This window comes from Saccopteryx leptura, chromosome 2 (assembly GCF_036850995.1).
Source record: "Saccopteryx leptura isolate mSacLep1 chromosome 2, mSacLep1_pri_phased_curated, whole genome shotgun sequence".
NCBI classification, from domain to species: domain Eukaryota; kingdom Metazoa; phylum Chordata; class Mammalia; order Chiroptera; family Emballonuridae; genus Saccopteryx; species Saccopteryx leptura.
Window position 1 is genome coordinate 247,337,721 of NC_089504.1, and position 25,028 is coordinate 247,362,748.

Sequence of the window (25,028 nt, forward strand, 5' to 3'; positions counted from 1 at the left end):
CCAGTATTCTTCCTTGTTGTTTAGAAATCTTTCACAGTGTTTCTGGACATAAAGGATGCCCTCCTCAGCAGCTATCTGTATTTCATTGATCAGAATTGTGTCACTTAGCTAAGTGATGCTGGGAAATTCAGTATCTTTAGTTGGATACCTGTTATCTCGAGTGAAATGGGATTCTGTTAGTAAGGAAGTCTCCCTCACCTATACACCCACTTGATGTGGTAAGGGCTCTAGATTATTTAAGAGCTTTTAGCACGTGTGAGTATGAGGATGGCTGCGGTGGATGTTGGCTGTTTCTGATCCATCAGCATCACTACTTCTTCTGATCATACTGCCTCAAATTTCCTTTGGGATGTACCTATCTCATGAGGTTTTTTGTTTTTTTTTTTCGTCTAAGATTTTATTTTATTTTATTTTTTAATAAATTTTTATTGATGTTAATGGGATGACATTTAATAATTCAGGGTACATATATTCAAAGCAAACATGTCTAGGTTATTTTGTCATTAAATTATGTTGCATACCCTTCACCCAGAGTCAGATTGTCCTCCGTCATCCTCTGTCTAGTTTTCTCATGAGGTTTTAATAAAGATTAAATCAGCCATTATGTCTAAGACTGTAGTGAGGGGTTGGGAACCTATGGCTCGAGAGCCAGATGTGGCTGTTTTGATGGCTGCATCTAGCTCACAAACAAATCTTTAATAAAAAAAAATAATAATGTTAAAAATATAAAACATTCTCATGTATTACAATCCATTCATTTCCTACCACTCATGTTCATGGTTGCGGGTGGCTGAAGCCAATCACAGCTGTCCTCCAGGACAACACCAAATTTTTATTGGATAATGCATAATGTACACGGGTCATTGTATGGCTCTCATGGAATTACATTTTTAAAATACGTGGTGTTCATGGCTCTCTCAGCCAAAAAGGTTCCTGACCCCTGCTGTAGTGAAAGGACAGACTTTGTCTCTTGTCCACTGTATCCCCAGTGCCTAGCACAGTGCCTGGAGCATGGTGGGACCCAAGAAAATTTTGCGGAATGAATCCCTTTGGGCTCTGTCCCCAAAAGAGCAGTTTCTTGGCACAGCCTAGGGGCTGGGTGCCAATAAATGGAAGCTATTATTATTATTGGAGTTGGAAGCTATTATTATTGGAATCAAACATGCTGGGGAACAAGATCTTCTTTCACTGATGACATGTATCACAGACTCTTGTGAGTGGGGAAATTCCTCTTTTACTAAAGAGAGATGTCAGAGTGGAGGCCCCAGTCTCTGGTGGAAAAGATTATGCCAGATGGCTTCATGGATGTACAAAGTAAGTTCTGAACAGAAATCTTCAGGATGATGATGGTGGTGGTGATGGCTGCGAATGAAGTTGGCCAGGGGATGAGGTTGAGTGAGAATAGAGCAGAACAGAAAAGAACTCTTTCCACCAACTGCAAAGCCCCCCCCCTTTCCCCCCATTCTTTCCCTACTCTTCCTATCCCTGCAAGTGTTGTAGTGTTATTTCCATATCACGAATGGGACCCAGAGGCAAAGGTAAGACCTCCGAGTGTAGTTACGTGTACAGGGCTTCAGCTTCCTGGGGGAAAGCCTTAGATGAGGTTAATTCCAAATTATTAATACAACACGTGCAAGGATAGGTAAACACGAAGAAAGTGATGAAAATGAAAATAGTCGGGGGGATAGTGTGATTGTGGGCGACAAGAAAAACTTAAGTAGCGTTGGTATGTTCTTTTCAAGAATAATTCTGCCAATGGAGAGAACAGGGTTGAAATGAAACCAAACGTTTGGTTTTTTTACCGGCTGCAATCTCTCCGCGCAGGACTGACTTATGCAACAGGCTCGAAGTTATAGTCAGGACTCCGGGATGCATCACAGACTCATTCACATGGAGTCACTGAGGATTTCCACGCACATTTCCGCCTTTCCAATCAGCCTCCGCGTAAGCGCTCAGACCGCTAGCCACCCGACCTCTCTCCTACGGATAACGAGCACCGCCTACTGGCTGTCAAACTATCGGCTGCTTGGCCCCGCCCCCCCGAACGAAACGCGCATGCTCCCCAATTCGTGCCTTTCTGGCTTCTCGCGACAGCCACCCAGCGGCGGCCTGAATCTCGCGATAAAGGCTCATTGTCTCGCGGGACCGCGGCCGGCAGACGGACTCTTGGGTGTCCCTGGCCAGAGAAGAGGAGTTGCATGTGTCGCTTCAGCTGGCGGTAGTGGCGGGAGCGGAGGCGTGGGCGGCTGTACGACCGCCTGGGTAACGACCCCTCGTGCTTTTCCCACTTCGGAGAAACTCGTCGAGAGTGTAGGGGAAGCTGAGGCGCTGCTCGGCGGAAGGGGGCCGGGCCGGGCGTCTCCACATCCCCGCCCACGTGGGGCCCTCAGGTGTCCCCGGGATTGCCTCTTGGCTTCCGATCTCCCCTCTCACACCTGGGCCGCCCTTGTCATTCCGTTGCTCTTACTTTACGCCTTTTCCTGGCTCTCCTGCCCGTTTTCTCTCCCGAGACTCGGGTCTCCCCTCCCACTCCTATCCCCGTTCCAGATTCCTCATTGGACCTCCTTTCACTTGTAGCTGCCCCCACACTCTGCTCCTCCCGGCACCTCCGGTGACCACCCCTTCTTCGTAGGTTTTTTTATTCTTCCACCTGTTTTGTGGGCTTTCTTGATTGCTACAGTTTGCATCCCTGCCGTATCTCGCTTAGACCTTTTGCCCCGTCTCTACCGAAGTTATCCTTGATCCTCCCCATCCAACCCCCCCCCCCCCGTTATTCTCTCTTTTACTGTTGCTCCCCTCCCCCCATTCGTGGTCCATTTGCTACGAGTCTCGCTGTCACTTGCTTGCCTGTAGACCTGATAATATGGTGCGCCCAGAATTGCTCCTATTTTATGAACCCTAACGGTGACTTGGAGCCTTCACTTGACAACAGAAATGAAACCGATTTGGGGCAGGGGGCGGGGATTGGAGGATATCTGGTGGGAGGAGGTAAGACCCACAGGAACACTGCTTCTGGGGAGTCTTGGTCCAGAATGGTGAGGCTGTGTTCTCTTCTTTGTGTACAGGTTTGTGAGATGGCCTCTGACATTTCTGAATCCGGGGGGCATGATTGCAAAGGAGACTCCAGGAGCAATACCAAGTTAGATGCGGATTACCCCCTTCGAGTCCTGTACTGTGGAGGCAAGTGTCGCAAGGCAGAAAACGGTTCTTAGACTTAACCCTGTTTGCATGCCTTGTGGTAACAGTTTCCCGTTGGGTTCCAGTAGTCCTTTTTCGTCCCTTTGTCATTTGAAGCCTGAATTTCGAAGTGGGGGGATTAGTGAAGAGGAGACACAGATGAACACGTTTGTTTTCCTGACCTGGGTGCCTTGTGTCGTGCCGCTCGGCCTGGAGGAGCAAGCAGTCCAGTTGGAATAGAAACTGCAAATAGATTATGGCAGCCTGATGTTACTGGCTATGCAGGGAGGACTTGGAGAATACTAGGTCTTAAGGAAGGAGAAGGATGTGGGGGAAAAAAAGCTTGATGCGTGTCTGGAGACCCGAGCAGCATTGTGTTACAAGGACGGTGTCAGGAGTGGAAGATGATGAGGTTCCAGTGAAGTATGCTAGGACCGTCTTGGGAAAGTGTTCTGGGATGGATGAAAAATACACGGATTAGCTTGAATCAGGATTTTTTCCCCCTTTGTATATGTTTTCTCATTTTCTGTCTTTTTTTTTATTTTTTTATTTTTATTTATTAGAGATTTTAGAGGGAGAAAGAGAAACATCAATTTGTTGTTTCACTTATTTATGCATTTAGTGGTTGATTCTTGTATGTGCCCCGACCGGGAATTGGACCTGCAGCCTTGGAGTATTTGGAACGGTGCTCTAATCAACTGAGCTACCTGGCCAGGGTATAACTGTTATTATTATTGCTATTATTATTAGAAAATTATACTCATGTAGTTAAGAACTATTCTTTGTATTTTGTATTTATCAAATCTGAGGTTCCATGTATTATTATAAGATGTACCTTTATTTTAGGTTCTGTTAAGAAAGAAAAAATGGCAAATTGATGTAGCATAATTATAAGATTATCCCTAAAAATATGAAAAAAACCCCACCCTTAGAATTGGTGAAATACAGTATATGAAAGAGATCCTGTTCAGTTGCCACTGTCACTCCTAAGGTGACTTTTGAACAACTGCACTGAATAGGCAATCTGTCCCTGTGATAGTTGGTGCTGGGCAGAGGTCACTATCCTTTTTGAGGTTTATTTTCATTTCACTCCTTATTTTTTGATATTCCAGACACTAGGATGGGGACAAGGTTACTTTTCTCTCCAGGGGTTCAGGGGCTAGTTGTAGAAAAGCATCTGGGAAATATTAAATGCTGAATTCATTGGTACTGACTGGAACTATGCATTAGGGGTTCAGGAACTGGAGGGATCTTTGTTCAGAGGGCAGTGAGGACATTTCCAGGGTAGTGAGAATCCTTGGGGATAGGTAAAATTTGCAAGGAAAGGTGAGGGGATTCATAAGAACAATATGGTGGCAAGATTTACTATGGTATCCTCAGGGGAGAGGGGAAAGGAAGGGCTGATTGGAGCAGGATGCTGGTTAGAATATAGTGAAAAACAAGGGTAGCTAGATGAGGTCGTTTCTGGGGAGACATTTGCCTTCCATTTTCAGACTTCAGACTCTGAAGTCGGAGTTTGAATCCTGGCTTGGCCATTCACTTCCCTGTGCCTTTGGCCAGTTCCCAGGTTTGTAAAATGGACAACAGAGACCTCTTCAGATGTCTGTTGGAGAAAATAAATGAAACATAATACTCCCAAAGGCTCTACTTCCTGATATCATATTGGGAAAGGATCTCAACCTAGGAATTTTCAGGGACACAGACATTCAGATTATAGCAGAAAGTTTCATGGAGGATGCTACTCTGTTCTTCCCATTGCATCGCATCAGCGGGTACAGAATGTCAGGTTAGTGATGTGACGTTTGAAGGAGATGATGAGATCCTTCTTGCCTTGGAATGCTAGCTTACGCATAGTGAGTGATCTGTAGAGGGAAGTTGATTTTTTTTTTTTTTTTTTTGGTATTTTTCTGAAGTTGGAAACAGGGAGGCAGTCAGACAGACTCCTGCATGTGCCCGACCAGGATCCACCCGGCATGCCCACCAGCGGGCTATGCTCTGCCCATCTGGGGCATTGCTCTGTTACAATCAGGGCCATTCTAGCGCCTGAGGCAGAGACCATGGAGCCATCCTCAGCGCCCGGGCCAACTTTGCTCCAATGGAGCCTTGGCTGTGGGAGGGGAAGAGAGAGACAGAGAGGAAGGAGAAGAGGAGGGGTGGAGAAGCAGATGGGCGCTTCTTCTGTGTGCCCTGGCCGGGAATCGAACCCGGGACTCCTGCACGCCAGGATGACGCTCTACCGCTGAGCCAACCTGCCAGGGCTGAGAGAAGTTGATTTTAAAAGCAAATGACGGCCCTGGCCGGTTGGCTCAGCAGTAGAATGTCAGCCCCGCATGTGGAAGTCCCGGGTTCAATTCCCGGCCAGGGCACACAGGAGAAGTACCCATCAGCTTCTCCACCCTTCCCCCTCTCCTTTTTCTCTGTCTCCCTCTACCCCTCCCACAGCCAAGGCTCCACTGGAGCAAAGTTGGCCTGGGCACTGAGGATGGCTCCATGGCCTCTGCCTCAGATGCTAGAATGGCTCTGGCCACCATGGAACAACGCCCCAGATGGGCAGAGCATTGCCCCTGGTGGGCATGCTGGGTGGATCCCAGTTAGGTGCATGCAGGAGTCTGTCTGACTGCCTTCCTGCTTCTAACTTCGGAGAAATACAAAAAAACCCCAACAAATGACTCAGAAGCATTGTCCACGTTTTTTTTACTGTACAGTATTAGAATTTTGCTGAACTGGATAGTATTTGAATATAAATTTTATAGCTTTAGTGTTTGCTACAGTGATAGTTGAACTGTGAGAGTTACAGAGCTCTGGTTAACCGAGGAGGGCTTTAGTAAACTTGAAATAAAGAGATGCTCGAGTCCGGTTTTCTCTTGCCACACAGCACTGTGTCATCAACTGAGCTCTCTCACCTTTTTTTATCAGGGCTGCCTCTCTGAAATGGTGATGACAGGTGAGACAGCACATCACTGTCATCTGGCCGGCACATAGCTGCAAGGACTGTGTATGTTGTGTAATGTGATTCACTGGTTAAGGGCAGGAGCTTCAGAAACAGAACAGGGTTTAAATCCTGCTCTGCGCCTTGACCGGATAGCTCTGTTGGTTAGAGCATCATCCTGAAGCCCAGAGGTTGCTGGTTCGATTCCTGGTCAGGACACATACAGGAACAGATCTACGTTCCTGTCTCTCTCTCTCTCTCTCTCTCTCTTTCTCTTTCTCCCTTTCTCTCTGGCTAAAATCAATAAATAAAAATTAAAGAAAAAAATATAAAAACATCCTGTTCTAACCATTTTTTTTCACCTCTATCTGACGGGATAATTCTTAGCTTGTAGGGTTGTGACGATTAAACATACTCAGGGAATGACGATTAAACATACTCGGGGATAAAATGCAGAGCAAAGTGCCTGGCACAAAGTAGGTGCCCAGTATGCTGTTATTAGTAATGGTGGACTGCTCCTCACCCTGCTGGAGCTCAGGATGTTGGGCACACCGAACTCCTCCATTCTTCACCTTAAAAATAAAAACAGGCCTGACCTGTGGTGGCGCAGTGGATAAAACGTCGACCTGGAAATGCTGAGGTTGCCGGTTCGAAACCCTGGGCTTGCCTGGTCAAGGCACATATGGGAGTTGATGCTTCTAGCTCCTCCCCCCTTCTCTCTCTCTCTCTCTGTCTCTCTCCCTCTCTCTGTCCTCTCTAAAAATGAATAAACAAATTTAAAAAAAATTAAAAAAAAAACAGGTGCTTATCACCTTTAAAGAAAAAAAATAAAATAAAAAAAAATAAAAACAAAGCAAGCAGTTGACTCAGTCATAGAATTATAGTTAAAGTTGGGAAACTTTGAATTCTGTAGTCCTTTAGCTTGTGACAGGATTGATCCAGTGTTCCTTTCTGATCTTATGCAGCATGACATGAAAAAGAAAAAGTGTATATGTATATATAATAGCTTTATAATATAAAGCTATTAAAAGAAAGAATCAGCTCCGTTCAGGTGTTGTTGAATAGGGAATTGTTTCCACTTTAGCTTATTTTTAAACCCACTGATGTGGTCTGGTAAAACCTTAAGATGTGCAAGACGGTATATAGATGAATGTTCCATGAACTCAAGGAGACAGTCTTCTTTAGATCAAAAGGATCAGCGTAATATTTCTGTTAACCATGCACCTTTTACTCTGTCCCCCCCCCAAAGGCACAGTCGCTAGCATTTGAAAAGTAGTACAGAAAAAAAATAAAAATGAGGCACTTTGTCAGAGTTAAGATAAAAATTGTAAGAGTGCTGTATGAGTACATGTATATATATGTATTTAAATTTAAAAAAATTTTACTTAGAAAATTTAATGGGTGACATTGATCAATAAATTTTTAAATCTTCCTTTTCTCTTCATTTCCCCAGTCTGTTCATTACCAACAGAGGTAAGTTCTTTGAAAATTTTTTCACTTCTGCATTTGAGGTCATTGATTCTGTAGCTTGCTTGAGAACTTCTTTTTCTTATTTTCATTTTCTAACATTTTTTTTTTTTTCATTTTTCTGAAGCTGGAAACAGGGAGAGACAGTCAGACAGACTCCCGCATGCGCCCGACCGGGATCCACCCGGCACGCCCACCATGGGGCGACGCTCTGCCCACCAGGGGGCGATGCTCTGCCCATCCTGGGCGTCACCATGTTGCGACCAGAGCCACTCTAGCGCCTGAGGCAGAGGCCACAGAGCCATCCCCAGCGCCCGGGCCATCTTTGCTCCAATGGAGCCTTGGCTGCGGGAGGGGAAGAGAGAGACAGAGAGGAAAGCGTGGCAGAGGGGTGGAGAAGCAAATGGGCGCTTCTCCTGTGTGCCCTGGCCGGGAATCGAACCCGGGTCCTCTGCACGCTAGGCTGATACTCTACCGCTGAGCCAACCGGCCAGGGCCATTTTCTAACATTTTGATAGTAAATTTTCAACCTCTTTACAGAGAACTTTGGTTTAGAATAATTTAATGGTCTTGCAAACGGTATTCTTTAGGTTTTGAGCCATATGTATACATCTTTTGCACTTGGCTATTCAGTTTGGATTTTTACATGGAACTCATGAGTGGTCACTCAGTCCACATTTAAAAACAAGGAGAACCTTAAAGCCAAAATTTAACATCCAAGCGGAGGAAAGTGTGAATTATGTGGAAGACTTCTGTCAGTGAGCTTCTAAGTCAGCTCTGGGAAGTCATGAAAATAGCAAGAGACTGCTATGTGCCCAGAGCAAAAATTAGACCTGCTCGTTTTTGTTTGTTCTTTTTTCTAAGGGTCCTTCCATTTGATGGAGGAGAAAAAAATTATTGCAGTGAGCAAGTGCCTAATTCCTTTTAATTTCTAATTTCTTAGTGGGGTGTTTCCTGGTTGAATACAGATTTCCTGTGGTTAAGAGGGCAGGTGGGAGTAGTTTTTATCATTCCTTATGTAGCAAATACAACTAGAAATGATTTTCAGTTAAAATGTATTTATTGGTTGACTGAAAGTGCTTTGTTGTAACTGTTTGTTCTTTCCTCCCCCCCAGTACTGTGAATATATGCCTGATGTTGCTAAGTGTAGACAGTGGCTAGAGAAGAATTTTCCAAATGAGTTTGCAAAACTTACTGTAGGTATGAACTTTTTTCTTTCTTTCTTCAAAGCTTGTATACCTAAAACAAATGCACATAAGGCATTATTTTACACACATGAAAGTCTTCTTTTAGTAGGATAACTACAGATTTATAATCTATAACTATAAACTTTAAAAACTTTTAAGTTCTTGAGTTAAATTCCTCATATAAAAATGACAGACTGCTTCATGTGTCTTCTGAGATAGGGTGTCACCTTGTTTATATAAAGAATAATAACTATCTAGGGGCAAATACATTTTCACTCATTTAACAATTTCTTGTGAGTGTAATATACACTATACATATTGTTTCAGATGCTGAGGGTAAAGCAGTATAAAAGATGTGTTTGGAAATTACATTCTAGAAGAGGAGACAAACAAAATAGCTACAATAAGATAAATGACATAATTATGTTAAATAGTGATTAGCAGGGAATGGGGAGATAAAAATTATTGGGGAGGGAATTTGACATATTAGGCAATAGCTAAGAAAGGTTTTGCTGAAAAAAATGGCATTTGAACAAAGACCTATAGGAAGTGAGGGTTTTAGAAATCTGGGAGAGGAACCCTCCAGATTGATTGGCTCTGCCAGTGCGAAGGTCCTGAGGCAGGAGCTCACCAGCATATTCAGGAAACAGCAAGGAGGCCTTTGTGTCTTCAGCTTATTGGAGGAGGGCTAAGAGGATAGGAGATGAAGTCAGAATTATAATGAAGTCCACGTCTTAAAGGTCATGTCTTGGCTTTTACTCTGAATGAGATGAGGAGCTACTGAAGGATAAAGTGGAGGAGGGATGAGGTCTGACTCTTCAACAGCCTCTCTCTGGCTGCTGTGTTTATACTGACAAGGGGCAGAGGCAGCAAAGCAGGGAGACCAGACAGGAGGCTCCTGCACTAGCCCTTCCTGGATTTGATGATGACCTGGCCCAGATGGTCGCATTGGGAGGGTGAAAAGGTCAGATTCTGCATGTATTTTAAAGGTGGAGCTGACAAGGTTCTCTGATGTATTACTGCATGTGGCATGTGAGGAAAAGGGCCACCTAGGGTTTTGGCCCAGGCAACTAGAGTGAAATCGCTGTGGCCATGGTAAGGAAGAGCGTGGGGGAACAGATTTCCCCCATCAAGACTGGTGAAAATGAAGGCAGCAGCAGGAAGAAGGGAAGCCTTGGCTGGGAACAGGCCTGTCAGATGCACCCAGTGTCGTCATCCCACCGTTTTCTGCTCTGATTCTTAGATTGTTTCCATGAGGCACACGACCCTTGAAACTTGATCAGGCCCTTTTGGAAAGCAGCTGCTCAGTCCCTGTCGGTGGTTGGATGAGAACCCCTAAATCTGGTGTGACAGTCCATGTGGTTGGTCCTGAGCATGGCCGGCCTGGGATGTGCTGTAGATTGAGGAGGGGGTGGGAAGCTCTTCTCATTTGGGACCGGATTTCCTGTTCACAAGATCAGTCTGTTCCGATGCCGTGCGCTCCCACAGTTGCGAGTGTGTTATGCTCTTGTGGCTAAAAAAGTCATAACCACCTATGGAATACGTCCTGTCTCCTGTCACCGTACACTTTGCATCAGGAATTCAGAATGAGATTTGCTAGGACAATAGCAGTGTAATCCTGTGCTTCATAAAAGCCATGCTAAGTTGTTGGTAAAATTATTTATCTATGTATGGGGTTTGCTCAGAGGTGATTTTTTAAAACCTTATTAGGCAGTGATGGTAATGCTTTCGGGTTTTGATTTTCACATCTAGAAAACTCACCCAAACAAGAAGCTGGAATTAGTGAGGGGCAAGGAACAGCTGGGGAAGAGGAAGAAAAGAAGAAACAAAAGAGAGGTGAGAGCTCAGTCCGTGATCTGGTGCACATACAGCTACCTTCACTCTGCCAGGAGGAATCCATCAGGGAAGGCTTTCCAGAGTGAACGATGTGTGCCTGGGCACCATTCACAGAGATGTGGTCCTATTTCCCGGGTGGTTGGGTGTGGTATGGTTTGGGCTTGATCAGTAAATTAGACCTAAGAAAACACGCTTTATTTCCGTACATACACATACATAAAAAGCAACCAGCCAACTTGTTGAAGATTTGGAATCTTTGTTATCTTATTAAAACACCTGTGTACTCTATGTGATTAGAGGACATTTATAAAAAGTTTTTCTCATTCTGATAGCTCAGTTGAATTTTTTTTTTTTTTTTGTATTTTTCTGAAGTTGGAAACGGGGAGGCAGTCAGACAGACTCCCGCATGCGCCTGACCGGGATCCCCTCCCCCCCCCCCCCCCCCCCCGGCACGCCCACCAGGGGGTGATGCTCTGCCCATCTGGGGCGTAGCTCTGTTGTAACCAGAGCCATTCTAGCGCCTGAGGCAGAGGCCACGGAGCCTCCCCAGCGCCCAGGCCATCTTTGCTCCAGTGGAGCCTTAGCTGCGGGAGGGGAAGAGAGACAGAGAGGAAGGAGAGGGGGAGGGGTGGAGAAGCAGATGGGCGCTTCTCCTTTGTGCCCTGGCTGGGAATTGAACCCAGGACTCCTGCACGCCAGGCTAACGCTCTACCACTGAGCCACCCGGCCAGGGCAAATTTTTTTTTTTAACTGAGGTTGTGAATACCTGTCCATCTCTTCTAAGACTGATTCCTTGTGCTCTGGGTCCTGTCTCCACCTGTTTCTTCCTCCTCAATTATGCTTTCCTGTGACTAAAACTAGCCTATAAATGTTTTCAGGCCTTTGCATCTTTTTAAACAATTTCCCAAGAGCCTGTGTCCTCCTCGGCTGTATCCCCCACTTTTCTCTGGGGCCAGACTTCTTTAACAAGCTGAAGCTCATTATTCACTGCCCAGCCATCTTAGCCCAACTTGCACCCTCTGAAACCCCTCTGAGAAGTCACCAGAGGCTCGGTAACAGCTAAATAGTAAGAGTGTTCATGCACTCCCTGCTTGAACTGTTGTGCTTCCTCAGTTTCTGTGACACTCCCTAATTCTGTCACTGCCCCGTGGTCTTCTGTGCTGACTTCTCTTCCTTCTTCTGTCCTCCTTAGTTGGTTCTAAATTCTCTTCCTTTTCCTCTCTTCCTCTCCACCCCGTGGCTAGTGGCCATTACTGTTGACACTGCCGTGGCTTAGATTTTGACAAATTTCTGCCTGAACTAATTCTGGAGCCTCCACAGCGGCCTCTCAGCCTGACTCTTTATAGACCCACCCAAGACACCAAGGGTGGTCTCAGTAAAACATAAACCTGGCTGTCTCAATCCTGCATCCTCCCTTCCACGGGCGTATCTTCTTCCTTGGTGTAACGATGAGTAGCAAAGCTTGATGTACTGTTCCTTAATGACTCACCTGTCATCTTTTGCTTTTCTGGCTTCATCGGCTATATCTCCCTGAGCGTCCGTCATAAAGACAGGTGCAGTTCTCAACTCGAATGCCTTTTATATCCCTGAATTTCCTGGAACGTCTTTTCTTTTTTTTTTTTTTTTTTTTGTATTTTTCTTAAGTTGGAAACGGGGAGGCAGTCAGACAGACTCCTGCATGCGCCTGACTGGGATCCACCCGGCATGCCCACCAGGGGGCGATGCTTTTCCCATCTGGGGCGTCGCTCTGCCGCAATCAGAGCCATTCCAGCGCCTGAGGCAGAGGCCACGGAGCCATTCTCAGCGCGCGGGCAAACTTTGCTCCAATGGAGCCCCGGCTGCGGGAGGGGAAGAGAGAGACAGAGAGGAAGGAGAGGGGGAGGGGTGGAGAAGCAGATGGGCGCCTCCTGTGTGCCTTGGCCGGGAATCGAACCCAGGACTCCTGCATGCCAGGCCGACGCTCTACCATTGAGCCAACGGGCTAGGGCTGGAACGTCCTTTCTTAAACCTTTCCATCCTGGACAGTTATCCTGCAAGAGCACAGATGCCACTTTCACTAGGAAACTTAGTCTTTACTTTTATTTTTTTAAATTGTTTTTAGAGAGGGGGTGGAGGATATGGAGAGAAACATCGATTTATTCCATTTATGCATTCATTGGCAGATTCTTTTTCTTTTTAATTTTTTTTTTTTTTTTTTTTTTTCATTTTTCTGAAGCTGGAAACGGGGAGAGACAGTCAGACAGACTCCCGCATGCGCCCGACCGGGATCCACCCGGCACGCCCACCATGGGGCGACGCTCTGCCCACCAGGGGGTGATGCTCTGCCCATCCTGGGTGTCGCCATATTGCGACCAGAGCCACTCTAGCGCCTGGGGCAGAGGCCACAGAGCCATCCCCAGCGCCCGGGCCATCTTTGCTCCAATGGAGCCTTGGCTGCGGGAGGGGAAGAGAGAGACAGAGAGGAAAGCGCGGCGGAGGGGTGGAGAAGCAAATGGGCGCTTCTCCTGTGTGCCCTGGCCGGGAATCGAACCTGGGTCCTCCGCACGCTAGGCCGACGCTCTACCGCTGAGCCAACCGGCCAGGGCCTCTTTTTAATTTTTATTTGTTGATTTTAGCGAGACAGGAAAGGAGAGAGGGAAACATCATTTGTTGTTGTTCCACTTAGTTGTGCATTCATTGGTAGCTTCTTGTATGTGCTCTGACTGGGGATCAAACCCACAACCATGGTGTATTGGGACAACACTAACCATTTTAGCTATCTGGCCAGGGCTAGGAAATCTGTTCTGACCTTCAGCAGCAGAATAAGCCATTCCTCTTCAAAGCTGTGGTAGTGCCATATTCAAGGATCCTGTTATGGTATAAATCAGGCTGCTGTAATGATTTAACTTTCTTGTCTCACTTCACTAGACTGAGAATCCTTGGAGGGCAGGGACTATGTTATCTCAATTCTCAGCACATACTACTTAAATATTGATTGAATGAGTACTCATGCATGTGTTTATTAATTTTATATTAGGGAAAGAAACTTTGGAAATAAAATTTAGTACCTTTTGAAAATTAACAAAAAAAAATTATTTTTGAGATTTTATTTATTGATTTTTAGAGAGAGAAGAGGGGGTGAGAGAGAGAAAGAGAGCCAGAAATATCGATTTGTTTCTGTATGGGCCCTGACCTGGAGTTGAATCCAGACAATGCTCTAACCAACCGAGCTTTCCAGCCAGGGCTTGAAAATTAACAAAATTTAAAGACAGTATTCTCTGTTAAAAGTGAAACAATTAATACTGAGCTTTCTTAATAAATAAAGGTGGAAGGGGTCAAATAAAACAAAAAAAGAAGACTGTACCACAGAAGGTTACGATAGCCAAAATTCCCAGAGCAAAGAAGAAATACGTAACAAGAGTGTGTGGCCTTGCTACTTTTGGTGAGTTTAATCTTAAGTATTGAAAATGTGTGAATTTGTGTGTGTGTATGTATGTGTATGTTTGTGTGCGTGTGTATTTTTTTTCCTTTTAAAAATCTGGTATGAAAATTTCGCAGATCTGTTTCTGCTATAAGGGCATATAGAATGAGATTCAGCATTTTTTACTATAGCTTCAAAATCAGATTTTGAAGAAATGTTAATATCTTGCGCAGAGGGAACTGGTGTAACCTTTCCGTCCCAGAGCTGCTTGGGCGCATTTTACAGAGAATGAAGAGGGCAAGCTGTAGGGTTCCCTGTGAAGCCTCGCAGCGCTGCTCCTCTGGCCCTGCAGACTCAGGGCGGAGGGCTGCTAGTGGCATCCGACCCTCCGGGAATGACAGGGGAGGTGCCAGAAGGGGGTAGAGGCAGGAGGTCCTGCTTCAGTGCCCGTCAGTTCCTGGGGCCTTGAAAGAAGAGTGGAACCGGGGTGATATTGCAAGCCAAGGTCCCTTTGTGTGACAACGCACATTGAAAAACAGCAGACCACATTACAATATTAGCTGTTTCCCTGCTGTAAATTTTTTTGTTTGTTTTGTAAAACAGGGACAAACAAAAGAACTTCATTATACTCCAAAGAGTCTATGTCATGGAATTCATGTGTTCCTGGATTTACTTTGGTCTTACTTTATGAGTTATGAATACTGTGGGTGATGCTATTTTTATGTACTGAGGTTTTATTTGACCTTGGATTGTCGGGTCCTCTGCCTGTGATAATAATTATTGCTCTGAAAGGAATATGAAACTCATTCACATGATCTGTTTTTTGAATTTAAAATGCAGATTAAATCTCAGAATGGGAAAATATCTGACATGCAATTCTAGTTATAGTCTTGCTGTTTCCTTTCTTAAAATAACAGAAATTGATCTTAAAGAAGCACAAAGATTTTTTGCTCAAAAATTCTCCTGTGGTGCCTCAGTGACAGGGGAGGATGAGATCATCATTCAGGGAGACTTTACAGACGACATTATTGATGTCATTCAGGAAAAATGGCCAGAGGCAAGTATATGAACCATATATATACAACTACAGAAATAAGCTTTTTAAAAAAAAAAAAGAAAAAGATTTATTTATTGATTTTATGGGTGGGGCTGGGATTTGAGAAATAGTTGCTTTTTTCGAACTATTCATTGGTTGCTTGTTGTATGTGCCTTGACTGGGCAAGCCCAGGACTTTGAACCAGTGACCTCAGCGTTCCAGGTCAGCGCTCTATCCACAGTGCCACCACAGGCCAGGCTATCTAAATGGTTTTTTTTTTCCTTAAGTGAGAAGCGGGGTGGCAGAGAGACACTCCTGCATGTGCCCTGACAGGGATCCACCCAGCAAGCCCTCTATGGGGTGATGCTCTGCCCATCTAAGGCTATTGCTTAGCAGCCATGGATGGCTCCATGGCACCTGAGGTGAGGCCATGGAGCCATCCTCAGTGCCCCAGGTCAACTTGCTCTAACCTCAAGCCATGGCTGTGGGAAAAGAGAGAGATAAGAGAGAGAAAAGAGGGGTGGAGAAGCAGATGGTTACTTCTCCTGTGTGCCCTGACCGGGAATCAAACCCAGGACATCCACACACTGGGCTGCCACTCTACCACTGAGCCAACCGGCCAGGGCTATAGAAATAAGTTTTAAAGCATGTTGCTTCCATGTTATTCAGTACCACACCCTATGAAATGTAATTTTATTTGTGTTTTTTAGGTGGATGATGATAGCATCGAAGACCTTGGAGAAGTGAAGAAGTGATTTTGAAAATTTGTATTTAATGGTCTGAGAACTGAGAGTTGATATGGCCAAAGGGGGAGAGGCCTTTGGAAAAAAATATATATTTATCCTACAGTAAAACTGTGGACTGCCCTCGCCCTTGGCATTTTCACTTTTCTGTACAAGGCTGCTTGTTTTCCTTTTTTTAATTTTTATTTTGCCAAAGTCTAATAAACAGAGGAGATTGTCATGCTTATGCATGAAATAGAATTTAGTCAAATAAAATTTTTTGGTCACTTGGTACTGACTTTTCTCTTTCTCAAATGTTTTATTTTTGGAAAAACACTGTAGACTTTTTGTGGAAAGTTTATCTGTTGATTATCTTTAAACAGTAATGATTGAATCAGGTCATGATTTAAAGCTGAGTGATGTTTTAAAGAATTTTAATTTGGCTTCATCACCAGTAATAACTATCTCCTTGCTTCTTTGGCGTGATAGTTCTGGGATGCTTGAGCACCTAATAGATTTGTGGTCTAGTTGGCGTCATTGTTTACCAACCAGCTCCATTTTTGGATACATTAACGTACTGTTGGCAGGAGTTGTTCAAGCTATTCTGGATATGATTTGGTAAAGTATATTAAAAAGCCTTAAAGCCATCTACACTGTTTGACCCAGTTATCCACTTTGGACATTATTCTAAAGATACAAGTCTTTGGTTCACCATATTGTTACTCATAAATATCAAAAATTGCAAGTGATAGAAACGAATAATTGGGAGACAGCTAAATAAATAATATGATGTATCATGTGATAGAATATTATGCATATATTTTAAAATACTTTCCAAGGAAACTTCGAAACATGTTTAATAATGTAGGGTGCAGACCCCACATTTGTTTCATACATTAGCATAATCTTTTCAAGTGGAAGGCCATTCACTGAGGCTGAGAGTTCTTGATCTTGCTATGTGTTATGAGTGTAAAATTCTGCTAATCAGTTGCAGGTATTATATACCCATATTCAATATATCCCCTGGAAAATAGCAATGGAAACATGTTTTTCTCACAAGAGAAACTGATAGTTTTAATAAATGCACTACAATAATTAAAACTTTGTTTTTATAAAGGTCTTAAGTCAGGTGCTGCAAATTGAAAAGAAGACATGGTATTTTAATTGCTATAGAGACACCTTGAAGAAATTTAGAACCTCTTGTTTATTGCCATGCAAATTACAATCTTGAATGAATGTGGGTTTTTTTAAAGTAATTAAAATTTTAGAATGTGTAGTAAAGATGTAAATTAAAGAAAGGAGATTCTGCATTAACTGAATTTTACTACGTATGGTTATTATCTGATGAAGCAAATTTATCCATCAAGACCATTTGGTATGTATGTATTCTGTTGGTGCTGGAAGATATCTGTGTGCCTGTATCAACACATGGGACTTCCATGTAAAGATTCTTGATGTTCACAGTTCTTGACAAGTGCAGTTTCAATCCATATGTAGCCAGCAGTGGATGTCACTGCAGGAAAATGCAGGATTAAAATGGTCCTTGTGTATAATGTGTGAGTCCTTTTTTTTTACCTGAATTTAAAAATGCAGAATAGTTTAATCTCTGATTAAAACGTATGAAGAAAACAAGGATTGACTTTAATTCAACCATTTTCTTTATGTTTTATGGAATGTTTTCACAGTCTAGTATATTTAGCAAAAAGCATACTAATCCTTAAGCAGTCTTATCTCATAATGTATATAAGAGATTTGCCATGATTAAGCTGGCAACTTTAAATGCAAATAACAATTTTGATATGTAACATGTATTTCATTCATTAAAATATAGATGCTGGTAGTGATTTAAAATTTCTTTTTAGTTATTACATAGAAACCTCAGGAAAGCAGCATCTGCTTAAGATGCAATCCATGGTAGCTTTCTTGCTCTTAGTTAAAAAATTAGTATTTTAAAGAGGCATTCTACATTTTAGATCCTGTCTTTGTTATTTACTAAACTTGACTTAGTAAATAAGGTCAGGAGACTGGAATGAGCTTGTGCAGCTCGTCAGTATGAATTAGGCTGGTTGTAAAATCCTATGCACTGTAATTCTTACAGCTTTCAGAAAATGTCATTTAACAGTTTTTTCTAGAAATATTTTTGGTTTTAAAGAAAACTTGTGGGAATGAACTTAAAATATCATGGCCTTTGATTTGCAACTAGTCATAATAATACTCTTGCCACATTCAATGAATACTTACCAGCCTTAATGTCATAAGGTGAACCTCATTCATGTCTTAGTATCTGTACTCATACTTATGCAGTGGCATGTGGTTTCCTGGTGGACAATGGCATTTTAGGGCTTCCTAAAAAAAAAAAAAAAAAAAAAAGCCAAACCGTAAAATGGTGAAGTTTGAAAAGCATTTGAATTAAAATGCTCCCCAACTGGAAAACTGCCATTCAACCACATTCCTTTCCACATCTCCTTCCACTGCCACGACTTACTGCATAGTCGTCTACTGATGGGCCGTTTTGCGCAACTAGTCGGGATTTTCTTAATTTTAAATTCTAAGACATTGTCTTGTTTCTCCTAAACATGAGCCTATCCAGAGGAGGCAGGTGTTGCCCAAATCAGTCAAGTTTGAAAGCAAAACATTGTCATTTTGTTTTTCCATTTTCAGATTTTATAAACACAAAGGGCATGTTTTGCTAATTCATGGTCGATCAAAAAGTAAAGTTGAAATAATGTAAGATTGTACTTGGTAACTTGCCGGTAATGCCATCTAACGGGTGGGTGACCAGAGGTTAAATGTGGTATTTTTTTCCTTCACAGTTCAGTTCCTATATAATTTGAAGAGGAAAAGAGGAAGAAGGCAGGATTATGAAACCACTTGAATAAAACCCAGAATGCGGTAAATTCTGTCATCATAAAGTTGCAAAGATACCCATTGCTATTCAAGAGCTAGCTACATCAAGAATCCAAACAATTTTTGTTTCTGTTTTTTGTCTGTAATTCTTAATTTAGAGCTGTGTGCTGATCTGGCCAGCCACTACTGACTACCAGGGATGGTGTCTGCCTCATTCCATTTATTCGTTTGAATGCCAGGTATGGTCCCAGGTACACCCAGCTGCTAAAATGACAGCTCACATTTCAGTAGTAGAGCGAGAGGAAAACAGGTGAGCAACTTGGCTGTTACCACCCAGAGTGATGCGGACAGAAACAGCCTTTCATTGCTTCGTCGTTTACCGGGTAACTGCAGGGAACCAGTTCTTTGCGGACTTGAGTGATGGGGCGCACGAGCCCCTAGGCCCCGACTTGGAAACGTCGGGAGAGCTGTGCCAGCCACGCTGCACGCGGTGTGTAGAGAGCCAGCTTCCCGCGTCGGCTCGCGCGGCCGCCGTGGTATCGCGAGATCCGGAGCGGCCCCTCGGCGACGCCGTAGGCCTGGGCGGACGCGCGCGTGCCGCTGGGCGGGCGGTTTGGGTGGGCTTGCTTGGGCTGGCCGAGGACGTGGATTCCGGGGCGCGGGGTTCCGCCCCCCTCCGCCGCCGCTTCGGACAGGCGCGTCTATGGCGTTTCTAAGGTGACGCTGCGCACCGCGACTTGCTCCGGGGGCGGAGGAAACACCTATGATCCCTTCGGCGACCTTCTTCGCCGGGCGCCGGGTGAGCGGCCGCCGCGGGCTCGCCGATCCTCCCGGCGGGTCCCGGGTTGCGACAGGAGGGCAGACCTTGGGGAACAAGCGTGCATGTTGGCCAGACTTGAATGTTGTTTTTTTAAAGGCACGGATTCTGCTTCAAACTGGAAACAGTAGTAGCCAGGTCGTCGATATCCGTTTCTTTATCTCAAAGAAAACTTGTTATCCAGCCCGGGCGCCCCGAGAGCAGGGGCGGGAGCAGGTGCTCCCTTCTTAACGAGAACCGGGGGTGGGGGTGGGCGTTTGTAGAGCTGCTCTTCTCGGCGCCACTCGCGTCCAGCCCTGACCTTACCCACGGTAACCTGCCATCAGGGAGCACCCTTATAAACTCTTCTGCCAAAAGAGCCCTGAAAGTGAATTTGCCCAGAGTTTGCATGGATCGGTGCGCGATGAGATGAACGTTTTTGTGTACTTGGCCTAGTGGCTGTTTTCCGATCCTAGCCCCTTGCTGTATGCCCAGCCACTTGTTTCTCAGTAACTAGTTCTTGAAGGAAGGAAGGAATGAATGAATGGGTCGAAGGGATGACCAAAGATGATTCAAGAATTGTGATTTGGAGCCTTTTGACTGTAAATTCCATTTTCTGTGTGTAGTCACTAGTAACTTTACTTAATACCTTGTTATTGTCTATTTACAAATTATATTTTTTCAGAAAGTAGGCATGACGTCCATGCCCCCTCCCCGTGAACTTTTCACTCCCATTTTTAAGATAGAATTCTTAAAGTAAACACGTTTAGTTCTTTATTTCATTGTTGGGGACAAAGTGTAACTTACAGCCTTATTAACAGCTAATATTTGTTGAATGCCTACCTATACCATGTGCCAAGTTCTGAGAATTGCTTTACAGAGTTTATCTTGCGTAATCCACACACCTCTAAGAAGTGCCAGTATGTTATTACCATCTTGACAGGTCAGGAAACTGAGTTTAATGTTAAGGATCTTGCCCAAGGTTATAAAGCCACTGAGCAGCTCATTCTGGATTCCTACTTAGGTCAGACTACCTTTCTTGTAGTGCACTTTAAAATGATGTATATTTAAAAGGGAATTACTGTAGATAATTTTGGTGGGTATGAAAGTGGCATCATGGTTATTTAAAAGTATTCATTTTTAAAAGATGCATGCTGAAGTGTGTTTAAGTGAAATGTATTTTTTAAATCAACACCAAAAAGAAAAACAAATGAAACAGATGTAGCAAAATCTTAATAATGGCAGGACCTGGGTTCTGAGCATATGGAAGATTATCATACTCTTCTCTGTCTTCTGTGTATGTTTGAAATTTTTTCTTTAATAGGGATGTTGAATTTGGACCAGTCACAATATTAAATTGTTCTTGGTTGGCAGAGTGTATAAAGATGTGTTAGATGTTATGAGAATGATTTACATCTAACCAGTAATTCTTTCACGTTTCCCTTAACCTGACTGCTCCAGAACTGCTGCGGCAAGGTGAGGGATAGTATTGTTGATTGATATTCGCAGAGGATTGACAGCAAGGAAGAAAAATGCAGAGATGGGAGCATTTGTCATTAGCCAGTGGAGGTTTGAGAAACGGGCCCACGTTTTAAGTGGTGTGTGTGGTATGTCAGAATGATAGAGGTGGTGCCCAGTAGATGTGAGCTTGTTTTAAGTATACATAATTTTGATGCCACGTTATGGAGAGTGAACTACTCAGTTAACTACCTTGAATTGGCAGCCAAAGACAATAGAATTATTTGGAAAATAGGCTTTGGCTGACTTATGCTTTGATTAAGTTTTATTTCAATGTGAACTACCTTCTGTGATTAGAACATCGGGTCGGAAGTTGAGGTTTCCACTATCGAAAGGCAACGGAAAGAGCTGCAGCTGCTCATTGGAGAACTGAAAGATCGCGATAAAGAGCTCAATGACATGGTTGCAGTACATCAGAGGCAACTTCTGTCATGGGAAGAGGATCGGCAGAAAGTGCTGACCCTGGAAGAGCGTTGCAGCAAATTAGAAGGTCAGAAATGCACTCAGCAACATTTGTTATGCACTTCCATAGGCTAACACATTGCAAGGGCTCAGGGGGAGCTAGAGAAGGAGAATCCCAACGCAATACCTGCCGTCCTGGAGTTCTTTGTTTCATTGTTTCACTGAAGGTAGGAAGACTTTATGAACACTGGCGATTGAACAAATATGATGTGAATTAAAAGTAGGATGAGCAAAGTACTTAAATATAGAAAGAGTGCTAGGTAGGCCCTGGCCGATTGGCTCAGTGGTAGAGCATCAGCCTGGCGTGGGGAAGTCCCAGGTTCAATTCCCGGCCAGGGCACACAGGAGAGGCGCCCATCTGCTTCTCCACCCCTCCCCCTCTCCTTCCTCTCTGTCTCTCTCTTCCCCTCCCACAGCCAAGGCTCCATTGGAGCAAAGTTGGCCCAGGCACTGAGGATGGCTCCATAGCCTCTGCCTCAGGCGCTAGAATGGCTCTGGTTGCAACGGAGCAATGCCCCAGATGGGCAGAGCATCGCCCCCTGGTGGGCGTGCCGGGTGGATCCCGGTCGGGCGCATGTGGGAGTCTGTCTGACTGCCTCCCCGTTTCCAACTTCGGAAAAATACAAAAAAAAAAAAAGAAAGAAAGAAAGAGTGCTAGGTAGAGCTCCCTGGCAACATAGAGTGTTAAGAGTGAATATCTCTAGAAAATTAGCTCTGAGGTAGAATATGAATAAAGACATCATAGGACTAGCCATTTCTCTTCAGCTAACTCAAAGATTGTAAACTCTTTGATACTGAATTTGATCTGACGTTCCTAAAATGCTTATCTTTTACAATGGTAGTCACAAAAATGGCTTGCAGAAATTTTCTTGTGTTCCCTGTTAATTGTCTGAATGTTCTACTGACTCTACAGAAGTACTAGAATGTATGAAGGGAAGACACTAGATTTGTTTAGGAGACAGCCATATAGCACCTTTTTTTCCCACTATATTACACAAAGGATCCTGTAAACACGACAATCCAAATAGTATGCATAATTTTTCCATCCTTTTTTCCCCCCAAGTTTTCATTTTTTTCAAATTTAATCAGTTTCTAGTTTTCAATTACAGGGCCGTAATAAAAACTTTTAAAAGGAGAATTAGCTTTAAAAAAAATTCTTGGCCCTGGCCGGTTGGCTCAGTGGTAGAGTGTTGGCCTGGCGTGCGGAAGTCCCGGGTTCGATTCCCGGCCAGGGCACACAGGAGAGGCGCCCATCTGCTTCTCCACCCTTCCCCTTCTCCTTCCTCTCTGTCTCTCTCTTCCCCTCCCACAGCCGAGGCTCCATTGGAGCAAAAGATGGCCCGGGAGCTGGGGATAGCTCCTTGGCCTCTGTTCCAGGTGCTAGAGTGGCTCTGGTCGCAACAGAGCGACTCCCCAGATGGGCAGAGCATCGCCCCCTGGTGGGCGTGCCAGGTGGATCCCGGTCGGGCGCATGCGGGAGTGTGTCTGACTGCCTCCCCGTTTCCAGCTTCAGAAAAATACAAAATAATAATAATAATAATAATTCTTTAGCACACTTGCCCTGACCGGATAGCTCGGTTGGTTAAAGCATTGTCCCAAAGTGCAGAGATTCCCAGTTTGATCCCCGGTCAGGGCACGTACAGGAACAGGTTGGTATTCCTGTCTCCGTCTCTCTCTAAAATTAATAAATAAGAATAAAAAAACCCAAAAACTTCTTTAGCACACTTCCTTTTTAACCATGTGTTGGAAACAATGCATTTTCAGCTTCCAATCTGACCACAAATAAGTTACTGATGAAATTTCCCTCAGGTGAACTACATAAAAGAACTGAAATAATCAGGTCACTCACGAAGAAGGTGAAAACCCTTGAATCTAATCAGACGGAATGCCAGACAGCTCTTCAGAGGACTCAGTTGCAGCTTCAGGAAATGGCGCAGAAGGCAACCCACTCCTCTCTCCTCTCTGAGGACCTTGAGGTTGGTTTTCTTTTGTGAGAGTCTTCTCTAGCCCAAATTCTGTTTGTGTTTCAGTTACTGAAAATTTAGATTGAAATGTTTCCATTAAAAATGCATATGTGGCCCTGGCTGGTTGGCTCAGTGGTAGAGCGTCAGCCTGGCGTGCAGGGGTCCTGGGTTCGATTCCCAGCCAGGGCACACAGGAGAAGTGCCCATCTGCTTCTCCACCCCTCCCCCTCTCCTTCCTCTCTGTCTCTCTCTTCCCCTCCCGCAGCTGGGGCTCCACTGGAGCAAAGTTGGCTCGAGCGCTGAGAATGGCTCCATGGTACCTCTGCCTCAGGTGCTAGAATGGCTCTGGTTGTAACAGAGCAACGCCCCAGATGGGCAGAGCATCACCCTCTCTGGTGGGCATGCCAGGTGGATCCCGGTCGGGCGCATGCGGGGGTCTGTTTGTCTGACTGCCTACCCGTTTCCAACTTCAGAAAAATACCAAAAAAAAAGCATATGTGTGTGTATGAAAGTATATCCACACACCCTTGTTCGTTGTTGTCTTGTATTCGTGGTGCTGCTCTGGTTAGCCGCCTGTCTTAGAGGGGAAGCTTCATTACTACCCTTTGCTAACTGTTAGGCCATTGGGTTTAGTAGCATCTATCATTTCATCAACAATGGGTTACTTTAGAAAAGTCTTTCTCAAAGTCTGAGATCAGTGTCATAAAGTTTTGGTCTCTTCAAATTATGCTTTCTAAAAAAAGAACTGTGTGCCCTGGCCAGGTAGCTCAATTGGTTAGAGTGTTACCCTGATACACCAAGGTTATGTGTTCAATCCCCATCCAGGGCACATACAAGAAGCAACCAGTAAATGTACAAGTAAGTAGAACACCAAAGCAATGTTTCTCTCTCCTTCCCTCCTTTCCCCTCTCCCTCCCTCCTGCTTTCCCTTTCCCTTTCTCTCTCGCTCCTTCCCTTTCTCCCTCCTCCCCCATGTACACAATAGTTATATCAGATAGAGTTCTCTGGTTTAAAAAAAAACCTGTTAAGTGGCAATACCCCAATATGAAGTTCCTTCAACACAAAGTAAAAAAAAAAAGCACAAGACGTTTACTAGTACTTGATTTTAGCAATGGAGATCTCAGTTTTTATTCATTCGTTTGTTTTCTTCTTTCTTACCAACCTAGAATTATACATAAAGACATTAAGAAGCAGACATGTTTATAGACCTAACCAATATAATCCACTAGCGTAAACATTAGTACTGAGAGCATGCTAGGGGTAATGGAGAAACAGGTATGTGTGTTCCTTTTGATGACAGCTCACTGGGCCCACTTTGTTACTAAAGATAGAGGAAAAATGAAACGGAAGATTGAGCACAGAGTGTGGCTGCTGATAGGAATGAAAGCTTTTAAATGACTCCTAAGTTAGTACGTATTTGTGTGTTGTTCCCTTGCAGGCTAGAAATCAGAATCTCAGCAATACATTAGTGGAACTTTCTGCGCAGGTAGGACAATTGCAAGCTCGAGAGCAGGCTCTGACGACAATGATAAAACTAAAGGTAATTCGCAATAATACTGCCTCCATTCGCCAGGGTGCTCTGTGGTTTATGTAGTCATGTACATTATCTTACGTAAATCCCATAGCTATGCCACCCTGCCGGGATACCACAGTCAGTTAGAACATTGTCCTGAAGTGCAGAAGTTGG

The 25,028-nt window shown here is 44.2% G+C and overlaps 2 protein-coding genes across 5 annotated transcripts in view; both read left to right on the plus strand.

The window, feature by feature from the left end:
• The first annotated feature begins 2,183 nt into the window (after positions 1–2,183).
• Positions 2,184–16,046, plus strand: DENR (density regulated re-initiation and release factor). Its single transcript, XM_066371065.1, has 8 exons — positions 2,184–2,262; positions 3,066–3,180; positions 7,560–7,579; positions 8,689–8,773; positions 10,513–10,596; positions 13,901–14,017; positions 14,914–15,053; positions 15,743–16,046. The coding sequence occupies exons 2-8, from the start codon at positions 3,075–3,077 to the stop codon at positions 15,785–15,787; spliced, it is 597 nt and encodes a 198-aa protein (XP_066227162.1). The 5' UTR covers positions 2,184–2,262; positions 3,066–3,074; the 3' UTR covers positions 15,788–16,046.
• A 3,100-nt stretch (positions 16,047–19,146) lies between these two features.
• CCDC62 (coiled-coil domain containing 62) overlaps positions 19,147–25,028 on the plus strand; it is a 33,860-nt gene continuing 27,978 nt past the window's right edge. For 3 of the 4 annotated variants that reach the window (XM_066371053.1, XM_066371054.1, XM_066371055.1), the window contains exons 1-4: positions 19,147–19,400; positions 21,213–21,405; positions 23,187–23,353; positions 24,780–24,881. In XM_066371053.1, coding sequence (XP_066227150.1) covers positions 19,365–19,400; positions 21,213–21,405; positions 23,187–23,353; positions 24,780–24,881 — 498 coding nt within the window. In that variant the 5' untranslated portion in view covers positions 19,147–19,364. Of the gene's footprint in view, positions 19,401–20,180; positions 20,422–21,212; positions 21,406–23,186; positions 23,354–24,779; positions 24,882–25,028 lie in introns of those variants that run through there. The other variant, XM_066371056.1, reaches the window with a different exon arrangement.